The following is a 22,163-nucleotide window of genomic DNA, read 5'->3' as shown; positions in this document are numbered from 1 at the left end:
TTGATAATCCATCCTGTCTAGTTTAGCCGCCCATCTGAAAAAAAGTTTAGACTAGCATACATTCCAAACTGGTCTAAGCTGGTTTACGCTGGCCTGGTGCTGTTTGACCAGCATACCAGGATTCAAAACTCAAAATATTGTCTCTGTCAGGCAGAAGGCTCATGTCTCCCAAAAGCCAACTTTACAGGAGACAATAAATACCTTCTTAATTTTAACTGTTAGTCAGTGTAAAATATTTTATTAAACATTGAGCAGTTTTATTGGTCTATTTATCAAAAATATATTAAATATATTTTAAAAATGTCAAAATTGGCAAAAAAAAAATGTGGGTACAAGATTTTTGTGGCACAGCGATGATAAGTCTGTTTGTTGCTGGTTACAAGTCATACCAGTATTTGCTGTAGTTTTATTTATATTTTATTTTATTTATAAAGAGATATGTGAACGATAAGTGTAGTATACAACTCTGGACAAAAATGAAAAGACAATTTTAGTTTCTGAATCAGTTTCTCTGATTTTGCTATTTATAGGTAAATGTTTGAGTAAAATGAACATTGTTGTTTTGTTCTATGAACTACGAACAACATTTCTCCCAAATTCCAAATAATAATAATAATAATTTAGAGCATTTATTTGCAGAAAATGAGAAATGGCTAAAATAACAAAAAAGATGCAGAGCTTACAGACCTTAAATAATGCAAAGAAAACAAATTCATATTCATATTCATACAGTTTTAAGAGTTCAGAAATCAATATTTGGTGAAATAAACCTGGTTTTTAATAAAAGTTTTTATGCGTCTTGGCATGTCCTTCTCCACCAGTCTTACACACTGCTTTTGGATAACTTTATGCCACTCCTGGTGCACAATTTCAGCTTGGTTTGATGGCTTGTGATCATCCATCTTCCTCTTGATTAGAATTCAGAGGTTTTCAGTTTGGTAAAATCAAGGAAAACAATCATTAAGTGGTCTCTTATTATTATTTTTGCAGAGCTGTAGAACAGCATGTTTTATTAAATGTCTGTTATATCAGGTTTTAATGTGTATCTCCAGCTCCTGTACACAGACCCTCAGCAGTAGAGTGGGTGATAGATCAGACTGAAGAGACTCATGAGAGGAGAGGGTTTGGTCAGCCATGAGCTCAGTGACTGATCAGAGAGGAACTCCGGGGCCCATTTGGCAGCCATTTTGTGAGCTCCGTTTACACCATAAAACCCGCCCGACAGCTGATCTGCTGCTGAAATCAATGAGTTTGGGTCTGATCTATTCTAATGTTCCTGGAATCGGTAGTTTAGTAACTATAGAGCTGTGTTTCCCCCGCGCGCCGTGTCTCTCTGTCAGTCTGATGATGAAGTTACAGAGCTGAGCGGCGCTGGAGGCGCTGCAGGAGCGGAGCGGCGACCTCTAGCGGCCGGACTGAGACATTACACAGTGCGGAAGCGACTGATTACAATGAGGATTAAAACACGCGGTTGTAGAAGGGCTGCAGTTTTACCTTACTTTAATTTTCTTACTAATACATGTATGGGCATGTATTACATACCCATATTTTTAAATGCAATTAACTTGTATTTTAAAATTTATCGAATAATATCTTAGAATAATTGCAGCATATTAAGAAAACGATTTTTGCAAACATTCATACAGGTATTTATTTTTAAAAAATAATATGTTTTATATATTTTTTCCTGAACTATATATATATATATATAAAACTTTCCTTTTTTAAATTCATTTTCAAATGCAGTAGTTGTATACTGTATAAATTATATTTACTCAAATACTCTGTAATTCAGTTGTCTATAATGGTAATACAATAAGGGCATTAAAGCTGTTAACTTACTCTATAAACCGCAACAAAGACAACAATAATAATAATAATAATACTACTACTACTACTACTACTAATAATAATAATAATAATAATAATAATAATAATCTTAAACAAATTAATACTATTTTTTAATCTAATCTTTAAATTCACAGTCTTGGGTCCAAACGCGCTGCTATTCTACGCCGCCTCGTGGCGAATCTTTGATTATTTTTTTTTTATATAAACAGAGTTTAGCATGTTTTAAACACCTGAGTACACAGATTTATATATGAACAACAACTGAACTAAAACAAATGGCTTTAAACACAGAGTCTTATTATTTCCCCCAGCTCTCTCAGTATTTTTACACGCATTTATATTATTTAACGTTCTTAACTTTTTAACTCTACCTGTCAAGTTTTAGATTTAAAAATAAGGGATATTTTCCTCTGTACGCTTAAAGCCGTCCCACCAGCCCAACGAAGGTTCAGTAAAAATACTAATACGGGAAAATACTAATACGGGAGGACGGCGGGAAAGAGGAGTAAAATACGGTAGTTTCCCGGCCAAAACGGGAGACTTGACAGGTATGCTACCAACATCCTAGAACATGTTAATCTTGATCTTAATATGTCCAAATAGACTTATTTCAGATTTGATTAATTTTTTTTATTAGCAAAGTATAATGTGTTTTTTCAGAGATTTTGTTCATGTTTATCAGAAAATAAAGTTGTTCATTAAAAGAAACAGTGTTTATGAATCGAAGCTTTAATTGGAATTTATTAAACCTCTCTATACTGCAGATTAAATCAGTGTTTATACCGCCACCGTGTGGCCAGAGATAAAAAAGACTAGTTCCTTCGCTGCAGTGTACGTACTTCATATTTACTGAATTTTAAATGTAACGTTACTGTAATGTAAAATATATTTTATCAATGTTTTTTTCTAACATTTTTTACAGATCAAAAGCTTTTCAGTGAGGATTAAATGGGCCATTTCACCGAATGTGTCTCATTTCTGTCGCTATGAAATTACATCTATAAATGTGCACACAAAATAACTTTCAAATACATGTTATTACTAAGCAGTGTCTTTTACATTGACATTATTGTAAAACTAAGATATGTAATTAAAAACATTAATAAAAAAATCCTTAGAACTTAGAAATGTATGTGTTTTTTTACATTGTTGTGTGACTCTTAATCCCAACTATGCTTTAAAAAATCTTTCATAATAAATCTATAATATTTAAGTGAAAATACAAATTTTATTTGTGTTCCTGTGTTTCACTCAGTCCTGTTATGGTAGCACATTACCCTATCTGAAACATCTACAACAGGAAGTGACATCAGTTGGTTTTTCTGAAGATCGTGGAAAGACCAAAATTAAGTTCCTTCATTAGTTTTTTTGTATATTTGATCTTATTGTAACTCTGACTGAGGAGGTCAATCTCAACACTCTTTCCTGTTACCTATATTACCTAATTCTTAGCTCTTATTTGTTTATTTTTTAAATATAAAGTTTGGAAAAATCACTAGAATGTGCTCAGTGTCCTCATGGTATTAGCACAGCTGCCATTTAGCTGTTTTTCATATTTTATATTCTATGCTGAAAACTCATTTCTTTTACTCAAAACATATATAATATATAATTATATATAATAATTATTCAAACATGCAGTCAACCAGTTCTTTAAATTAAACACTTTCTTGAGAGAAAAGTAAAGGAATTAGTGGACTTTCTTTTAAACATGCTTTTTAAATCTCACATGAGTTTTGTAACCATCTTTGGGTTAGAAACCTTGTGAAGAATGAGGTAAAGCTGCCTAAGTTTGACCAGTACATATTTTGAATAGTTAAATATGTGTTATTAGATTCAGAGTTGAAAAAAAAGTTTAATTTGGAAGAGTTACAACAAGCAAATGGCACCTATTCAGGTGAATGGCCCATTCATCCTATACAATATATATAACTAAAATAACAGTGATAACACGTTAAATAGTGTTCAGAATTCTTTTTGAAATTTTGCCTTTGTTCTTCGACATGTGGATTTTAACTAAGGCAATCGAGGTGTGGTTTATGTGTAAACTGTGTTTTATTTCAAAAAAGGATAATTTTGAATTCGTAATAATTATTATGTAGTTGCTCTATTTTCACAAGCTCTAGGAGAGAAATAATTTGTAAATGAATGACAGCCTGAAATCTGGAACCCATGAACATCACCAAGTGCCTACACCAAGTGTTCTTTACTGAGATTCTTTACCAGGCCTTGTTTTCACTTTTTCAGTAAATGAAAAGCATGATCAGTTCATTGAGTCAAAAATTTAAGAACATTACATTTATTTTCTACTTCTGTGATCAGTCACTAATCACTAATAACCACCAGTAACTCAGCCATACATGCCAATGCCATTACACTGCCTCCACCATGTTTGACAGATGATACTGTGCTTTTGATTATGACCCATCCTTATCTTCTTCATGTTTTAATCTCCCAACATCCTGGAACAGGTAAATCTTGGTTTAATTCGTCATTCAAATTCAGATTTCATTTAGATTTTTCATTAGCAAAGTCTAATTAGGCTTTTCTATGTAAAATTATTTATAAATCAACCAATAAATATTTGTCACCTGTTTCAGGCTAAATTTGAACATAGAAAATTGGGTTAAAAAAAGTTGTTTTTTTTCCCATTTGCTATGGTGAAGAATAAATTGTTCTGGTTTATTTCAATCTTTAGTTTTTCATTTTTGCCTTTTGCTAGATTTTTCAATTTTTGCATCTTGTAACAAAAATCTGATGGTATCAGGCAACTTATGACAAGATGGAGAAATCAGAAAATGGAGAGAAGGTTAATTTATTTTTATTTTTCCTGAAATTCTAATTGTGAGGTGCACAGATAAAAAAAAAATAGAAAATTGGAAAAATGCATGAAAACCAATTTCTTCTATACTACACCAAATGGTATGAATTAAATAATAAATAGGCTTTAACCCTCAATTTTCATTATTTATCTATTTTTAAATATAGCCTTAAATCGTCAGACAATTGAATAAATAAAATGTTACACTCGTCGTCACCCACACTTTAGGGCTTTTTCACATTTGAAAGTCCAAACCAACGTGTTGTGCTTAATTTGGCCTCACTACAACAATCTGTCTTTCATCAAATAGAAAGTGCGTCATGCAGCAGTAACCCTCTGATGCTTTTAATTTCTGTTCATAAATACGTAGACACTGGAATCACAAGCAAAATCTGTTGTGCTGCTGCATGAAAACTCAGCACAAAATCCTTTTTTTTCCTTCTTCTGTTGTTTAATGGGTAAAGACTGCCCACCTCAACTTCATTTAATGGGTTCAAAAGTCTGAAGCATTTAGAGAAGTGCTTTCACGCTGCAGATGAACTGAACCACGACTCTGAAAAGAGACCATTCAGAAACATGACTCTGAATTGAGTGCTTGGATTTGCATCTGTTTAGGTCTGTTTACACTTGTACAAGTGTAAACAGGGATGTTGCTGAGCCTATGTTTTAAGACAATATATCTGATTTAGCCATTAATTACTAATTTAGCTAAAGCTTCTAAAAACATTTCAGTCTGATGATGATCTTCACTTATTTTGACACCTCTTTGGACCTCACACTAGGGTCCAGTTCCCATCAGTTATTCAGATTTCTGTTAAGGATTTTTGCTCAATCAACTTAATAAAAATAGTCTTTTTAAACTTTAGTAAGTTAGATTTGTATGACCGTGCAGAACCACTAGAAGATACACTATTTAAAAGAAGTATCACACAACCGTCATTAGTCTTTAGAGGGTACCATAGTAAAGGCAGTGGTCCTAAGTTGACCATGACAAATGTTTAAATGGTTCGTGGACTGTTTTTTTTAAATGGTGGAAAATATACTTCAACTTAGTCGTAAAATAACTTCTGTACAGCACTGTCCAATTGTTCCAACCAATGCATTTCATTATTTAAAAAGCTAACTATAAAAAGCTGAGAAGCAAAATCTACTCACAAACACAGCAGTTTTATTAGATCGGTTTATTTTGTGTTGTGTAAGTGTTTTCCCCTTTTTAAGAGTAAAAACAATCTGCATAATTCTGGAGGTAGAAACAAGTTTCAGTCCTTAAAGATATGACTGCTTAATACACTCCCAGCTCCGGCTCCACAATGTACATCTACACAGACAGTCTCTCATGCTCTCACGCTCTCACACACACACACACACACACACACACACACAAAGATAACACGTCATTCAGTGATGCTAACCTGTAATTGAAGATTAAAGAACCTAAGTCATATTAATTAAAGTAATTGCAATAAATAATCAAACGTGTCTGTGCAAAGTGTCCCGGGGCCGTTATCGCTGTAACTGTCCAGCTAACATGGACAGGTTTGAAATGTGAGCGAATCAAAATGGGCTAACCATTAACAGGGTCAGCTGTTGAGGGAGACACACCAAAATAATCTAGCTGACACCTGAGGAGAGGATAAGAGCAACGTTAAGGATGAAAGGGAGGGGGGGATGGTATAAGGGACAAGGAGGAAAAAAAGGAATTGAAAGACAAATGCTGACGAGGAAAAGAGGAGAAGCTGTAGTGAAAGGCTGTGTGTGTGTGTTAATCCATCCAGCTGAGATCCAGGCAGCGGGCAATAAAGGCGTACGTGTCGGCCACCTCCTGGATGACCTTAGTGGTGGGCTTCCCAGCCCCATGCCCCGACTTTGTGTCCACATAAATGAACAGAGGGTTTGACTGGCCGGACCAGCAACCAATCAAATTCTGCAGGGTGGCGATGTACTTCAGTGAGTGCAGAGGAACTACGCGGTCATCGTGGTCACCTGTCAACAACAACACAGCCGGGTACTGAACACCCTCGCCCTCCGGGACGCGGATGTTATGAAGAGGAGAGTACCTGAGAGACGGAGAGAAATCAGCACGATCAGATCAAAGCAAATAACATCAACCATGTATACAATTAAATGTGCACAACCCTTCTCATTTATATATTCAGCTACAATAAGGTGCACCTACTGCTAACCCACTGCTTCTCTAGTCCCTGTAAGAGAAGTACTGCCAATAGAATAGGACTCTCTGAAACAGATAAATATGAACCTAATGCCAGATGTGGTCTAGAGATAACTGTGTTCTCTGGGTTGGTGCTGCTCCATGCAATACTTTTGAGTTGAGGTGGGGAGTTGGAGAAAAGATGTGAGTTCATCCACATTCCTGACCACATTCATGCTAAAAGCAATCAAATCTTTTCAAACAATGGAGAGATTTTAATTTCCAAAGAAACAATAAATGAGTGTTCCATTACTTTTTCCACAGTGTGTACCCAAAGGGAAACTTGTTTATTTTTTATTTTCTGCATAATTAAATCAAGATGTACAAAGTCTTTCAGAAAGGTTTCGATTGAAATTATTATTTCCGAAGAAAAACTGTAAAAAAGTAAACTTGAATTGTTTTCCTAATTGTGATTGTCAGCTGAACAAAAAAACATTATATTGCAGCGTAAACTAAAACAAACTAACTGCCTCAACTAATATTATTAAAAGAGAACTTCAGTGTAAAATTTACTTCTGGTGTAGTAATCATGATAAAGTGTACTAACCTCCATTTAAAAAGCAAAAAAAGCTTAAAAAGCAAAAAATACTGGATCTCAGAAAGCTGCGTGAGAACTTCAGTGTAAAATGATTTATTCACGTGGAAGGGTTTTGGACCCGTTTCATGAAACTTGTATTCCCTTTTTTCAGTGGGTGATACATAAGTAAAAAAAAATTGAAACTACTTTGTGCACACTCACTGTTTCTTAATCATGGTGATGATGTACGAGTACATATGTTGACTTACTTGATCAGCCAATCATACTGTTCCTTAATCTCTGAACAGCCAAAGTCGGTGGTCCAGGCGTGGCCGATGGTGAACTTATGGAACTTGAGCATGTCCATCACTCCGACCTGAGCTACAGCACAGCCGAACAGATCAGGTCTCTGATTCACACACGCTCCTATATGAGTAAAACAGTAAGAGAGAACAAAGAGGAGAGGGAGAGAGATATGGTTTATTTTAGTGCATACACTACTATGCATATATATGTCGATAAGAATATGCAGGAGGAAAATAAACTCAAGCAAGTGATGATTTGTATGCCAGGGTGAAGGCAATGTTGATACTGCACAACCCCTACCACAATTCTACAGCACAGACAGCCTTTATACTGGTTATGTAAAAAAAAAAAAACGATATGACTGCCAAGAACCTGCTGCAAGAAATAGCTGACTCAAGAGGGTGATGCGCCTTTCCACTGTGCAGCACTGCATGCAAGAGTCATAATAAGAACCCTTAACTGAAACCTCAACACAAAACTCAATGTATGATGAAGACCTATAAGCATTTCAGTAACTGCATGTCATGAAAGGGTGTGGATTTTTCATGCTTTAAGGGTTGTGTTGCTGCCAGTAAACAATATTGCAAAAGTGGAGGAAAAAAGGGAATCCTGCATGCAAATACCAAACCACTAGTTAAAACGCTCAGGATAAAAAGATCCAAAACACACCTGTAAGAATTACAGCATTGACCAAAGGGTAACTGGCTTACATCACTGCACTTAATAGCTTTAACTACATAATGAAGCTACAGACTTTGATGTCTCTCCCCAAAGTGGGAAAGACCATTTGATGAATTTAGAATATAAATAAATCAAAGCAGGAGGACCACAACATCGCTATCTGTGGAAAATCATATTTACAAACATCACAAACAGAAGCAACTAAGAAGGTGTCAGAACTCAACTATAACATGAGAGCCAGTAATTTAATCTCATCTGCTCTGCTCTTAGTACTACACATTGGACAACCATATCCTTAACAGGAGAAGTGTAGAAGGTGGTATTTTCAAATATATATATATATATATTTACAAGAAAAAGGTATGTGAACCTATTTGGGATTACTTGGATTTCTGCATAAATTGGTCATTAAATGTGTTCTAATCTTTATCTAATTTAGAAAAATAGACAAACACAGTCTGCCTAAACTAATATCACACAAAAATTATATTATTATATATAATTATGTGTTTGCATAAACACAACATATTAACAGTCACAGTCCAGGAGTCAGTCAACCTGGAGTCCAATCAATGTGATGAGATTGGATGTGCTGCCCTGCCCTATAAAAAAACAGGTCATGTATCCCAATACTGCTTCTTGTAATAACGACTGACCATTTTTTTTAAGTTCCAAGAGACGTCCTTTTTCACTTGCACACTTCCAAATCTACCATGGTCTATCTGAATAGACAGAAACCGAAGTTTCTAAAAGTAAAGTAACCTAATTTTAAATTAACTATAATTTACAAATTTTAATGTTATAAAATGTAGAGTAACTGTGCATTGGGTTTTCCTGCAAATACATAGATGTGATACATAGAACACCAAGGGTGCAATAATGTTTGCATAACACATAGGTAATATATACTTCCACATTTTCCAATGTAGCATAAAAAATATGCGTTTGCATGCGTGTCGTACCCACGAGTAGGCCTCCATTGGAGCCGCCATTGATGGTGAGTTTCTTTGATGAGGTGTAGCCCTCCTTTATCAGATACTCCGCTGCACACTGGAAATCTGTGAAGCAATTTTGCTTGTTCCCCAACATACCAGCTAAACATACAGAGAGAGAAAGAAAATGGAGCAACATATAGATAAAAGAAAAATATTTAAAACAAAGCCAGTAGAAATAGATCAGTGTCTGAACATGTAAATAAAATATTTTCTGTAAAGTAGGGGTGGGCAATACAGCTCTAAAATAATATCATAATATTTCAGGGTATTTTTGCTATAACAATATTCTTGGGGATATGACAAAGTAATTTCAAGACCACACTACTGCAACAAAATTAATGTTAAACTTATATGATTGCATTCTATACAGCTCTGGGAAAAATTAAGAAATCACTTCAGTTCCTGAATCAGACAAGTTTCTGATTTTTGCTATTTATAGGTATATGTTTAGGGTCGTTTGGGTAAAATGAACATTATAGTTTTTTTCTATAAACTACAGACAACATTTCTTCCAAATTCTAAAATATATTGTCATTTAGAACATTTATTTGCAGAAAATGAGATTTCAGAACTCAAATAATGCAAAGAAAACAAGTTTTTATAAATCAAGTTTTAAGAGTTCAGAAATCAATATTTGGTGGAATAACCCTGGTTTTCATGCATCTTGGCATGTTCGCCTCCACCAGTCTTACACACTGCTTTTGAATAACTTTATGCCACTCCTGGTGCAAAAATTCAAGCAGTTCAGTTTGGTTTGGTTTTATGGCTTGAGAGCATCCATCTTCCTCTTGATTATATTCCAGAGGTTTTTAATTTGGTAAAATCAAAGAAACTCATAATTTTTTAGTGGTTTAATTATTTTTTCCAGAGCTGTATGATGTGTCATAGCCCTAATTGAGATTTTCACCAGATTGTAATATAAGTCAATCCAAAATGTCATAATAATAATAAAAAATAAAATACATACGAATAATGCACTCCATATATCCAGGAAGCAAAATAAATGATATTGTCTCTAGCAGATTTTTAATGGGAAATGAGATGAGTGTGTATTTTCGTTTTGCTAAAAAAAATAAATAATAATAATTGTACCCTGACGGCCCATATTTTACAATGTTGGCGATTTTGCGTACACTACGATACGGCACATTCCTATTGCAAATACAGTGTGTTACCTTTGTGCCATGTTTCTCCATACTCTCCTCCTCCACGGATGTTGGCCACGGCTAGAACTCCACCCAGATGACGTACAAAGATGAGCCTGGAAACGCTGCATTAAAAAACACACACATACAGTCTCTAAATACCAGTAGACCTAAATTACACATAAAACACAGAATAAAAAATAATTTGTTCTGTTTTCACAGTCCACTGTATACTTACCGCCCACCTCTTTGATAATCTCCTTTACAAGAAGGTAGTTTTAATAAAGATACCGATAAATAATGTATATTTCAGAATTCTGAGTGTGTGTTTAGTTACCTGTAGCTTGGAGTTATAGAGATGTTGAATCCTCCGTAGCCATAGAGGAAGGCGGGGTGGGAGCCATCCAACTGAATGTCTTTCTTGTGCACAATAAACATGGGGATCTGAGTTCCATCTTTACTGGGGTAAAACACCTGAGCAACAAAACACAAACAATACAGATAAAGCTTGTGTTGCATGTAGAGTTGCACGGTGTACCGAAGGTTCGATTCTTTTTCGATACTACGTCATCACAAACGATTCGGTTCTTTAGCGTTCGATGCTTTCGATACTATATAGCCCAGTCACTAGCTTCAAATGAGTCAAATTAGTAGGCGCGATTTGATTCAGTTCATAAGAAAACTGATTCACACCGCAGCAGTCGGTGTGGCAGGATTCAGATAAACTTAGTGTTCTGAACAAATGAATCGATTCACGTGTGAATCGATTCATTTGACTCGCTTGAGCGACACACGCACGCGCAAGCCAGCAGAGCAGTGTAGAATGGCGACGTCTAAAATAACAGATGTCTCTCGTCCGCGACTTGTGGACAAAACGGGCGCGAGGAGTGAAGTGTGGGCAAATTTTGCTTACATCGCTGATGAAGAAGGGAATCCGACCAACACCACAAACCCAGTTTATAAACGGTGTTATAAGTCTATCCAGTGCAGAGGAGGGAACACCAGCAACCTGGCTACGCATTTAGCAGACAAGCACCCTGATCTCTACAAAGAGCTGAGAAGTCGACAGGTTAGTGGAGTTAGTCAAGATACACTCTGTCTGTAGCTTTACTAAGATTTACTAGCCCTGGCCCGCCGGCGGGCCAGAAATTTATAATATTAAATATCTGGCTGTGTTTATGAATAGTTATAGGTTCAATATAGACACCCAATATGCCATTTTAAAGCTTAGAATCTCGGCTTTTCAGTTATCTAGCCTATTTAGCTGGATCTCCTTTCAGAAAATAAACATTTAGGGCGAAATATGCCTTGCTTCTGAAAATATGAAATCATAATTTTCATATTTCCGTTTCTCGTACGTCCATATTTGATCGAATGCGGACATGTTATACACCATTCGAACCGTCTGTCTCTCCGGATTCGCTCCGTTTTACTGTAGGATGTACGGTTCCTGAATTAGAGCTGAAAGAGCGCGTCACAGCGCGTGTTCAGAGTTAAAAGCTGCTTGTTTTTCGCTGCAGGGTTACCTCAGGTCACTCCCTCCACCCCCTCAACCCCCACCAGCGGCTCCCCCACGCTCTTACCTTCAAAACCAGACTTAAGAGAATCCATCAATCCAGTCTCCTGCAATCCCCAATTATATACAAACAGCGCATGAAATAAACTGAGGCAGAAAAAAAAATAATATCCACTTTATCTCCTTATTAAAAGCGTAATTTTCGAGGCTGCATGTGATAACGCACGTGTGGTTAATCTGCAGTCCAAGGAGAACAAGGTTGACAGAAGACCATGTGGACACACTTGTTTTCCTGGCTAAGAACCTTAAACAGGCAAAGAAACTTCCCACAGTGTAGTTTCAGAAAAGAAGAGGTTTTAGTTTTTAGGAAGTGTTTAGATAATTATGTTATAGTTAAGGTTATAATAACGAAACTTGTTTTTTGTTCAAATGTTTCATTTTAGAATAAAAACGTTTGCACCGATTGTTCAGTGTTCAATACAGTCCAATCAAAAATAAACATTTTATGTTCAGATATTTTTATTGTTTTTTTTTTCTTCCAAGTATCGTTTTGGTATCGAGAATCGTGATACTACAGTTGGTATCGGTATCGAAGTCAAAATTTTGGTATCGTGACAACCCTAGTTGCATGCCAGTTTGTATCCTGTGCTTAACATAATTGACCTACACATCAGGAATCTGGTTACATTCTGGGTTGCATAGTAGATTATTGTGGGTCTTACTAATGAGCTGATGACCTAAATCAGGAAGTTACATTTACACCTAGGGTATTTAGCAGAGCCCTTATTCAGAGTGACTTACAAAAAGTACTTCAGTAATTACTTCAAAAAAATATCCATAGCTAGTTTGTAGAGACTAGAATAAAGAAAAACATTAAGATGATTATTAGACACATAGGGGGGAAAAAGGGTTAGTTTAGGTTTCTGACCACAAAGTAATACACTAATGTGTGTACATTTTTAAAAATATATATATTATTTATTTTTTTAACAGGTAAACCTTGTTTTGAATCATTTCTATGTCATCAATAGTTTGATTTTTAGTAGAAGGGAGAAATCTATTACACACAAAAATCAGATTTTTTGTGAAAGTTTTTTTTTTTTTTTTTTTGCCCAGCACCAACACTGTGCACCTATATAGTTTCTGTTTCTAATAAAGTGGCCATAGAATGCAGATTCAACGCAGTACTTAGAGTACTTAGTAAACTGGTGCTCCATGTACAGTGTGGTTGGGGCGTACCTGTGTGGTTTGGTACTCTGCAGGGTTGAAGCCCTTAACTGTGACCTCTCTGAAGACGTGTGGCTGTAGAGGAGCTTTGGTCAGGTCACAATGATAGATGACGGCTGTGGAGAACAGTAAACATCAGAAGGACATTCAGAAATGACATGCAAACCCTACAAACCATGAAGACATGTGTTATAATTCACAGTAGTCACTAAACTAATTCAAGTGGATACTAAACAACCCACTGTGAATAATGAACAATTAATAGTGGAAACTGGATAATGACTTAATATGATTATGAATAATCCCCCGGGTGATTCTGGTTACTGAATAATTTATTGCAGATTATAAATGATGAAGTCATGGGGTAGTGATTACAGTCTAAATATGTGTTATAAACATGAAGCTGCTAATTTGCAGCTTCTTTATTTTCATTTTTACTATATGATATCTGAGTTATATTTGGAGGTGGAGCAGTGCATAAATAAAGTAGCCACACCCATCTCAATCATTTGTACTGAGCTTTCTTCCCCTCTGCAAATTGGCCATATATTTATCTCATGTCCTGTAGTAAAATTACACTACCCCATCTCTACAGGTAATCTAAATATTTGTGTCAAGGTAATAAAATAATTTGTCTAAGCTCACTACTTCAAGTGTGTGCTCACCTGGTGAGAGGAAAGAGGTAAAATAGTAGAAAATCTCAGAGTCCTTCTTGCGGCCGGTAAAGCCCACGATGGAGCCCACTTCTAAAGGAAAAGTCTTCAGCTCCTCTCCTGATGCCAGCTGATACATCTTCAGCACATTCTTCACATCATGAAGATAACACACGAACAGGTTGGTGGAGAAAGAGCAGGTAGCAAAAACTGAAAAAGGAGGGAAAATTATGTGTAATTACCTTGAAATTACATTTATTTCATCACATATCTGTGGCTAGTGTGTTATATATTACTGGTGCTATGTCAACTGTTATTTGATTACCATCAGCTACAGTCTCTGTACACCCCCTCAGTGGATCTGAAATTACTCAATCTAGATGTGACTGAAGTTCAGCTTTAACCCCCTAACAGGCATTGGTCCCTAAGCAGGCACCCAATGTAGGTGATACAAAACCCTTTAATGTTCTGAAAACTCTGAGGGCTTTGGAGACTCTTACAGGACAGCTGAAGAAGCTGCCTGTCCACTCTCTACTCCAGTGGTGGCCAACCCACGGCTCACGAGCCACAGGCAGCTCTTACATTCATAATTAAAAAATATATATTTATAGAAATTTGACTTGTGGCCGGACAAAGCCAAAGTGTGCTGCCACGGTAAAGTTATACACCGCCCCTCCCCCAGCAAGGAGTACGTCCCAACATCACAACGCATTTTTGAAAATTGTAAATTCGGCAAAGTGTAAATATGAAGATGAACTCAAAACCTTCTTACCAGAGTGGGAGGATTTGTATTTTTTCTTGAGCTGAAAAGTAAAATGTCATTGCAATCTCTTGTTTTCTGCAGTACTGATATTTGTAAGCACATATTTGTGTAAATTCATTACTTATGGCTACTGGTAGTAATATTTTTTTTTTTCTGGCTCTATGTGTTTGAAAGGTTGGCCACCCCTGCTCTACTCCATTTAATAATTTCAGATCAGTGAGAAGGAAAAAAATAAGCATGTTTGGGTTTAGGATTAGTTTAGGTAAGCACCATTTTTTAATAATTTCTATTACAATTATAATTCAAATTTTCAGTAAGTTCTTTTTTTTTTTTTAAACATAAGCCCTTTTTATGTAATGCCTGAATAAAAGTTCTTAAGATTTAGGCGTGTAATATCAGGCAGAAAATTGCTGGCAGAAATTTTGAGAAACAGTGAACATTAAAATTAATGCAGCTTTACACACTTCTTGCTTCCTCTCAAAAAGCTGAGGAGGCACCTGTGATGCTTTTCCCACCAATCTAACAAGTCTAACAAACACAGAGCTGTTTGTAAATCAGTGTTTTATGCTATTATTTATTATTATTTATTTACTTATAACTAAACATCTACCCAATCATTGATATGCTGGTAAATTCTTACCAATAACATCTTTATCGTGTTGAGGGATGAGTTCCTTCCACTGGCTCTGTTCCGGGTTGGCGAAATCCACATTTATAAGTCGGTAACGTGGTGCATCCAGGTTGGTTTTGAACGTGAACACGGTGTTCTCGTTTGTTACATACTCATATTCAGCATCAAAGTTATCAATCAGCTTCACCCAGGGTAACAAGCCTGTCATCACAGAGAGAAAAAAGTCACACAGCTGGACCAAACTGGGAAACTACAGTAAGATTTCTCTAAAAGATAGTGGCATCCTGAGAGCTATTACATGCTAATTTAAAATTAATTTCATATAATTACTTAAAAAAGGCAAATGAAATGAAAAACATCAATAAGCACACACAGTTAACAGTTAGACAGTACAGCTGCTGCAGTGGTTTGTTCTGTCACACACAAAAACGTCTTCATTTATGTAGTTTCTCCACATTTTGCCAATGTATAGCTGGTAGCTGCTGTTCTTACATTTTATGATTTCTTTAAAAATTATCGGGCTGATACCTAAACGTAGAGCAATATTTAATCTTGAAAAGGTCGATATTTTAAATGTTTATTGGGTTATATGTTTAACCTGAGTTTGAATTATGGTTGAATAGTGGTTAAACACACAGAAGAAAAAAATCTTTTACATTATCATTTTTTAACCTTCTTTCTTCTATAAGACACGAATCAGGCTGTTTCTGTTACTTTGTGTTATATTTGGAAACATAAGGAATGTCTAATTTAAAAAAATACAAATAAAATAGGATCTTTAAAATCTGTATAATATAAGGTATAATAAAAGGTAATAACTTTTTCAAATTGAACTGATAAACACCTGTAATGCCATTAGGGAGCGTGTTGAGATCGCAGTACCACAGCCTGTTTACTGGGTCACACCCTTCTCTGATGGACAACAACACGTAACGACCATCATCAGAAACCTTCAAACACACAGACATACAAAACATTACACGCCGTATTGTGGTGTATCATGTACATACACTATATTCCTAAAACTATATGTTTACCCATGCATATCACTGAATTCAGGTTCCAATCACTTCTATTGTCACAGGTGTATAAAACTAAACACCTAGTCATGCAGATTGCTTCTACACACATTAGTGAAGGAATGGGTCACTCTCAGGAGCTCAGTTATTTCCAGCAAGGTACCATGATGCAATGCCACTGGTACAAGAAGTCAAGGCAGGTGAACAAATACTTTTGTCAACATAGTATATACAGCTCAGGAAAAAAATTAAGAGAATCAGTTTCTCTGATTTTGCTATTTATAGGTATATGTTGAGTAAAATAAATATTGTTGTTTTATTCTATAAACTACAGACAATATTTTTCTCAAATTCCAAATAAAAATATTGTCATTTAGAGCATTTACTTGTAGAAAATTAGAAATGGCTGGAAGCTTTCAGACCATAAATAAAGCTAAGAAAACAAGCTCATATTCATATATATATATATATATATATATATATATATATATATATATATATATACACATATATTTTTTTTTTATAAATTTATTTCTAATTTTTCCCATTTTCTCCCCAATTTACACAGCCAATTACCCAACCCACTCATTAGGACTCCCCCTATCACTAGTATTGCCCCAACACACCAGGAGGGTGAAGACTAGCACATGCTTTCTGCAATACATGTGAAGTCAGCCACCGGTTCTTTTCAAGCTGCTTCTTATGCAGTACTGCTCCGGCTCCGGTACATCAGCTCACAGACGCCCTGTGCTGTGGACATCACCCTAGGAGTGATGTGGGGAGAGAGCGCCATCTACCCCCCGAGGGAGCAGGGCCAATTGTGCTCCCTCTGAGCGCCGGCAGCTTGATGGCAAAGCTGCGTGAGCGGTTCGAACCTGCGACCCCCGGCTCATAGTGGCAGCGCTTTAGACCGCTGGACCACTCGGCGCCACTATTCATAAAGTTTTAAAAGTTCAGAAATAAATATTTGGTGTAATAACCCTGGTTTTTATTTACAGTTTTCATGCATTTTGGCATGTCCTTTTTCACCAGTCTTCCTAGTGCAAACATTCAAGCAGTTCAGCTTGGTTTGTGATCACGCGTCTTCCTCTTAATTATATTCCAGAGTTTTTTTTATTTGGTAAAATCAAAGAAACGCATCATTTTTGAGTGGTCAAATTTTTCTCCAGAGCTGTATGTATGTATCCCCCAGGGTCTAAGTACAATTAATGTGAGAATCATGGACATTGTGGTATTTATGAAGGTGTGGGTGTATTACCTCAGCTCCACTCATCCACTTTGGCTGTTCAGGGAACTCTGCACACAGCACATCCTGAGACTGAGGAGTTCCCAGCACATGGTAATACAGCTTCTGATTCAGATTAGTGGATGTTTCCGTGCCTGAGAGAAAGCAAGAGCAGAGGAAAGAAATCATATTTGATTAGTATGGGTGGAGTATGTTATCTGAAACACACCACCATCAGATAATGGCAGACAATTCTACATGTACCTGCATTTTAATTGATTTATTAATTCATTAATAACTTATTGTTATTGCTGACATCTCAGCTACAGCAGACATCTGAGTCAATTTCTGTCTAAATGCAAATACTGTGTGAGCACTGACCAAATGAAATGAATGTACTAAATGATGTCACATAATTTGTTTAATGATGATTATTATAATAATTATTATTTATTTGTTAAGGCAAATATGAAAACACTGACATTTTAATAAACACTCAATTCCATAAGGAACTATTATATTACTATAGTGATTCACATTGAGACAGAACAGTCGGACAAGCACTCAGACCCCAGTACTACTATCCAATAGTAAGTATATTTCTGCATATATAACCATGTCAGTCACCATCACTCTTGCCCTCCTGGTCAGGGTAGGAATTGTAGAATAATCCTTTTCCATCATGGGTCCAGGACATGCAGCTGAACTTCACTCTCTCCAGACGGTCCTCCAGAAGCATGGCTCCATCCACTCGCAGGAAGTGAATCTCTACCCAGTCAGAACCGCTCGCACTGGTACCGTATGCCAGGTACTCTCCATCCTCTGAGAATGCATAACCTGAGAAGAGAGAGGGAGGTAGAAAGATATAGAGATGGCAGCACATGTTACAGTTCTTACTAGTTCACAGCACTTCAGTTTCATTTTTGCAACCAGACACCACTTCAGCTTGACAGAGTCAATTAATCCAGTCACACAAAAGCAAAGTGAGTTACCTCGCAAAGCTACTGTTCCGTCATCCGAGAACGTGTTTGGGTCTAAAAACACACTCGGTTCTGCCTCCAGGTTTTCCTGAACATACAGAACACTTTGGTTCTGCAAGCCAGTATTATAGAAGTGAAAATATCTAACACAGAAAGACAAAAGAAAAGAAAACAGTGAGAAGTTTTCTTCAATGGCCCAGACCCATTTTTGTTCAAACTTTGTATGAAAAGATAAAATGGTATCAGTAATAAAGACCTAATAACTGCTCTAGGAACCTTTTGTACCATATTTAATGAAACTCACTGTTAATAATCAATACTACCTGTGTGTGTGTGTACTGCTATATTTTTGTATTGTACTGTATAGGCCTGTCAGTATAACTACTTTATAGACTTATAATACAATAAATGGACAAGACCTAAATACTTTTTGAAGACCTTGAAATTGTATATTGCATCCATTCCTAGCAAGTTTGTTTATAGTGCGGCAGGTGAAGAAAGATATTTTTGTTTTATCAGTGGCATAAACTAGTCTTAAAATTACAAGATAACGTCTAAAAAAAATTACCCAATGCACAGAAATTGGCAATTGATCCCCTGACTGAGCCAACACTTAGATGGCTGCACTACTCAGAGGGAGGGCTTAAGTCTCTTGCATTTAAAATTTACTGCAATGGAAATGCAACAAACACTGACCGTCACACCCAAACATTATGATTATTTTAATGATCTTTCCAATACATTACCTATTCCCACGCTTAAAGGGGCAGCTGTATTTGGGGTAGTCGTAGAGTTCAGTCATGCGCTCTTTAAAAACCTCTCTGACTGGACACTCCTCGAGGAACGGCAACGTCAGCTGATTCTGAGCATTTACAAAAGCCTGAGAGAAACCAAGAAAGAGAGAGCAAGAGACAAAGGAAGGGAATGTCAAATTATCAGATACAACATAAACATCAAAGTGGAAAAAAATAAATAAAGGGGAATTATACAATTTGTTCAGTTTACTAACTGAACACTTAATAACAATGTCAATGCACTCTCAAACGCTCCTTTATAGACCATCATTACACCAAATCTTTATTGCCTAAGACTGTCTTACCAAAATATATGCATTTTTAAAAATCCTTCATGGTGGAGAGAGTTGCCACTATTAGAAAGGACATTTGTATTGTAATCATGGCAAGTCTTGGTTGTCATCAGCATCCAACAATGAAATAAAGTTTATTTGCTTTAATTATTTACTTATGTTGTTGTTGTTTTTATTTAGCAAAGCATTTCTCACTATGCTTGCTGTGCTGCTCAGCTCAAATGGACTTTACCTGAGTTTTCTCACTGTCAGGATCCTCCAGCCAGCTGTAGGGATCAGGAACCTTCTGTCCATGGTAGTCGTCCACCTGGTAACACACACAGTTTGTCAAGCACATTAAAATCTACCTATTTCCCCACAGGACCTGCAGAAATGTACCATGCATTATAGTTATAAACTACACACACATTTCTCTGGAAGTTCTGTATGTAGAGTTCTGTTATATAGCAATCATCTTAATAAAATATTTTGTGGACGATTTATCAGTCCAGAAGGTATAGTGATAAAAAAATGGTCATTTTAAGATCATTAAATGCCACTGACATAATGAAATAGCAAAAAGCAAAAAAAACATTTTTTTTTATTAATCACAGTTTGAAAAATTAATCTACTGCAGTCCACACTGTGTATGGAGTCAAACAGCTATTGAAGCATTGGTCTTTGGTTGACTGGCTAAAATATGGTTCACTGTTACGTATGTGAAAAAACATATGAACAAACACAATAGACAATTTATAGGGGTGTACCATATTGCATTATACACAATATTATCGCCAACATTTTTTCAATATTGTGAATGACATAATAATACCCTGAGATATCGCGTCATATCACTCACCTCTAATTATCACATCAGGGTACCACTTGCTATTTTTATCAACAAAAAAAAAAAACACTGATCTCATTTCCCATTATTTATCTACTATAGACAGATTATATCTGTCCAGTATCATTTATTTTACTTTAAACCTGGACATAAGGAGATATTTGGAGTGCATTATTAGTATCATGACATTCTGGATCATTGACTTCTGTTACAAATCTGGTAAAATTCTTGTATTTTTTAATATCTCAGTTAGGGGTGTGCTATATTATATTGCATGTTATAATAAAATTTCATTTTTACTTTGTAGCAGCAGTGCATACTTAAATGTTTTTTTTTTTTTATGTTTTGTCATATCTAGAGTATCGTTATTGTAAACATAACATGAAATATCACAATACTATTTTAGGTCCATATCGCCCACCCCTAGTTGACAAAATCAAAATTATCGAATATTACTGAGGTCATGTCCATTTATTGCATGATAAGTCCGTAATGTAATAATTGGGACAGGCCTACTAACGTGACCATATATAACAATAAACTAGTTAATGAATTAACCTAGTTAGGGGTTATGTTACTTATTTTCTACTTTTATTTATAACTGAACATTAAATTGTAGAAGGTAATTATAGCAAAACCTATTTTACTGTAAACTCTTATTAATGTTTTGTGATTGTTTTTTAACTAGTGGTTTTCAGAGCTGACTAGTCGTTAAGGTTTTTCTAGCTTGGTTAAATCAATTGGGTGATTATTTTGTAGTGCTAATTAAAACTCATTAAACATATAACGTTACATGATATAATGACAATATGTAAGGGAGAAATGTTGAAAAACTGGTAGCTTAGCTTAAAAAAGATAATAGTAGCAGTAGCAGCTAGCTATGACACAAAGCTAGGTTTGGTCAGCTAACGTTAGCATCCACCCATTCTCTTTAAACCGGAGCTAATGCTAACGCTAGCCTCGCTCTGTTCATTCTCTATGGGAGTGAGTTAGTTAGCTAATCATGTTAGCATCCGCCGGCCGGAGCTCCATCAAAACAAATAAACGCTACCCGTTAGCATTAGCGTTAGCATTAGCCTCCGTCTGTCCGCCCCGTTACCAGGCTAGGCTACACCCGGCCATTCATTCTCAGCGCCTGGTGTTAAACAGTGTTTAACCAGTGTGTGGAGCCGAGCCCCGGGGACAGTCAGACTCGGACACTCACCACCGCTTCATCTCTGAACGCGCTCGGGTACTGGAAAGGCATTCTGCTGAAGAACTGTCCGCTTTCAGAGCTCAGACCCGCTGAATCACAGCTACTATTACACTAAAACACAGAGAGCTTCCCCAACCGGCAGCTGAAGAAAGACGCTGTGAGACAGAGGGAGATCTACTGGTGCCACCTACTGACTAAACTCACCACAGACCAGCTCACCATCAACTAACATTACAGCTCTGTAAAATCAAGAGACCACTTCAGTTTCTGAATCAGTTTCTCTGATTTTACTATTTATAGGTATATGTTTGAGTAAAATGAACATTTCTGTTTTATTCTATAAACTACAGACAACATTTCTCCCAAATTACTAATAAAAATATTGTCATTTAGAGCATTTATTTGCAGAACATGAGAAATGGCTGAAATAACAAAAAAGACGCAAAGAAAACAAGTTCATATTTATAAAGTTTTAAGAGTTCAGAAATTTATATTTGGTGGAATAACCCTGGTTTT

At 36.1% G+C, this 22,163-nt stretch overlaps 1 protein-coding gene across 1 annotated transcript; it reads right to left on the bottom strand.

The window, feature by feature from the left end:
* Nucleotides 1–5,838: 5,838 nt before the first annotated feature.
* Nucleotides 5,839–21,815, bottom strand: LOC103047657 (prolyl endopeptidase). Its single transcript, XM_007260465.4, has 15 exons — nucleotides 21,657–21,815; nucleotides 19,859–19,933; nucleotides 19,286–19,419; nucleotides 18,552–18,682; nucleotides 18,187–18,396; nucleotides 17,593–17,714; nucleotides 16,160–16,265; nucleotides 15,325–15,516; nucleotides 13,934–14,131; nucleotides 13,281–13,384; nucleotides 10,863–10,999; nucleotides 10,556–10,650; nucleotides 9,348–9,479; nucleotides 7,668–7,824; nucleotides 5,839–6,729 (listed from the first exon to the last, which is right to left on the bottom strand). Exons 1-15 carry the CDS (start codon nucleotides 21,696–21,698, stop codon nucleotides 6,435–6,437), a joined length of 2,130 nt encoding a protein of 709 aa, XP_007260527.2. The 5' UTR covers nucleotides 21,699–21,815; the 3' UTR covers nucleotides 5,839–6,434.
* Between the last annotated feature and the right edge of the window lie 348 nt (nucleotides 21,816–22,163).

The sequence above is a fragment of the Astyanax mexicanus genome, chromosome 1 (assembly GCF_023375975.1).
Source record: "Astyanax mexicanus isolate ESR-SI-001 chromosome 1, AstMex3_surface, whole genome shotgun sequence".
NCBI lineage: Eukaryota > Metazoa > Chordata > Actinopteri > Characiformes > Acestrorhamphidae > Astyanax > Astyanax mexicanus.
The sequence above is the reverse complement of the archived record's forward strand: the minus strand, read 5'-3'. Positions and strand labels throughout refer to the sequence as shown.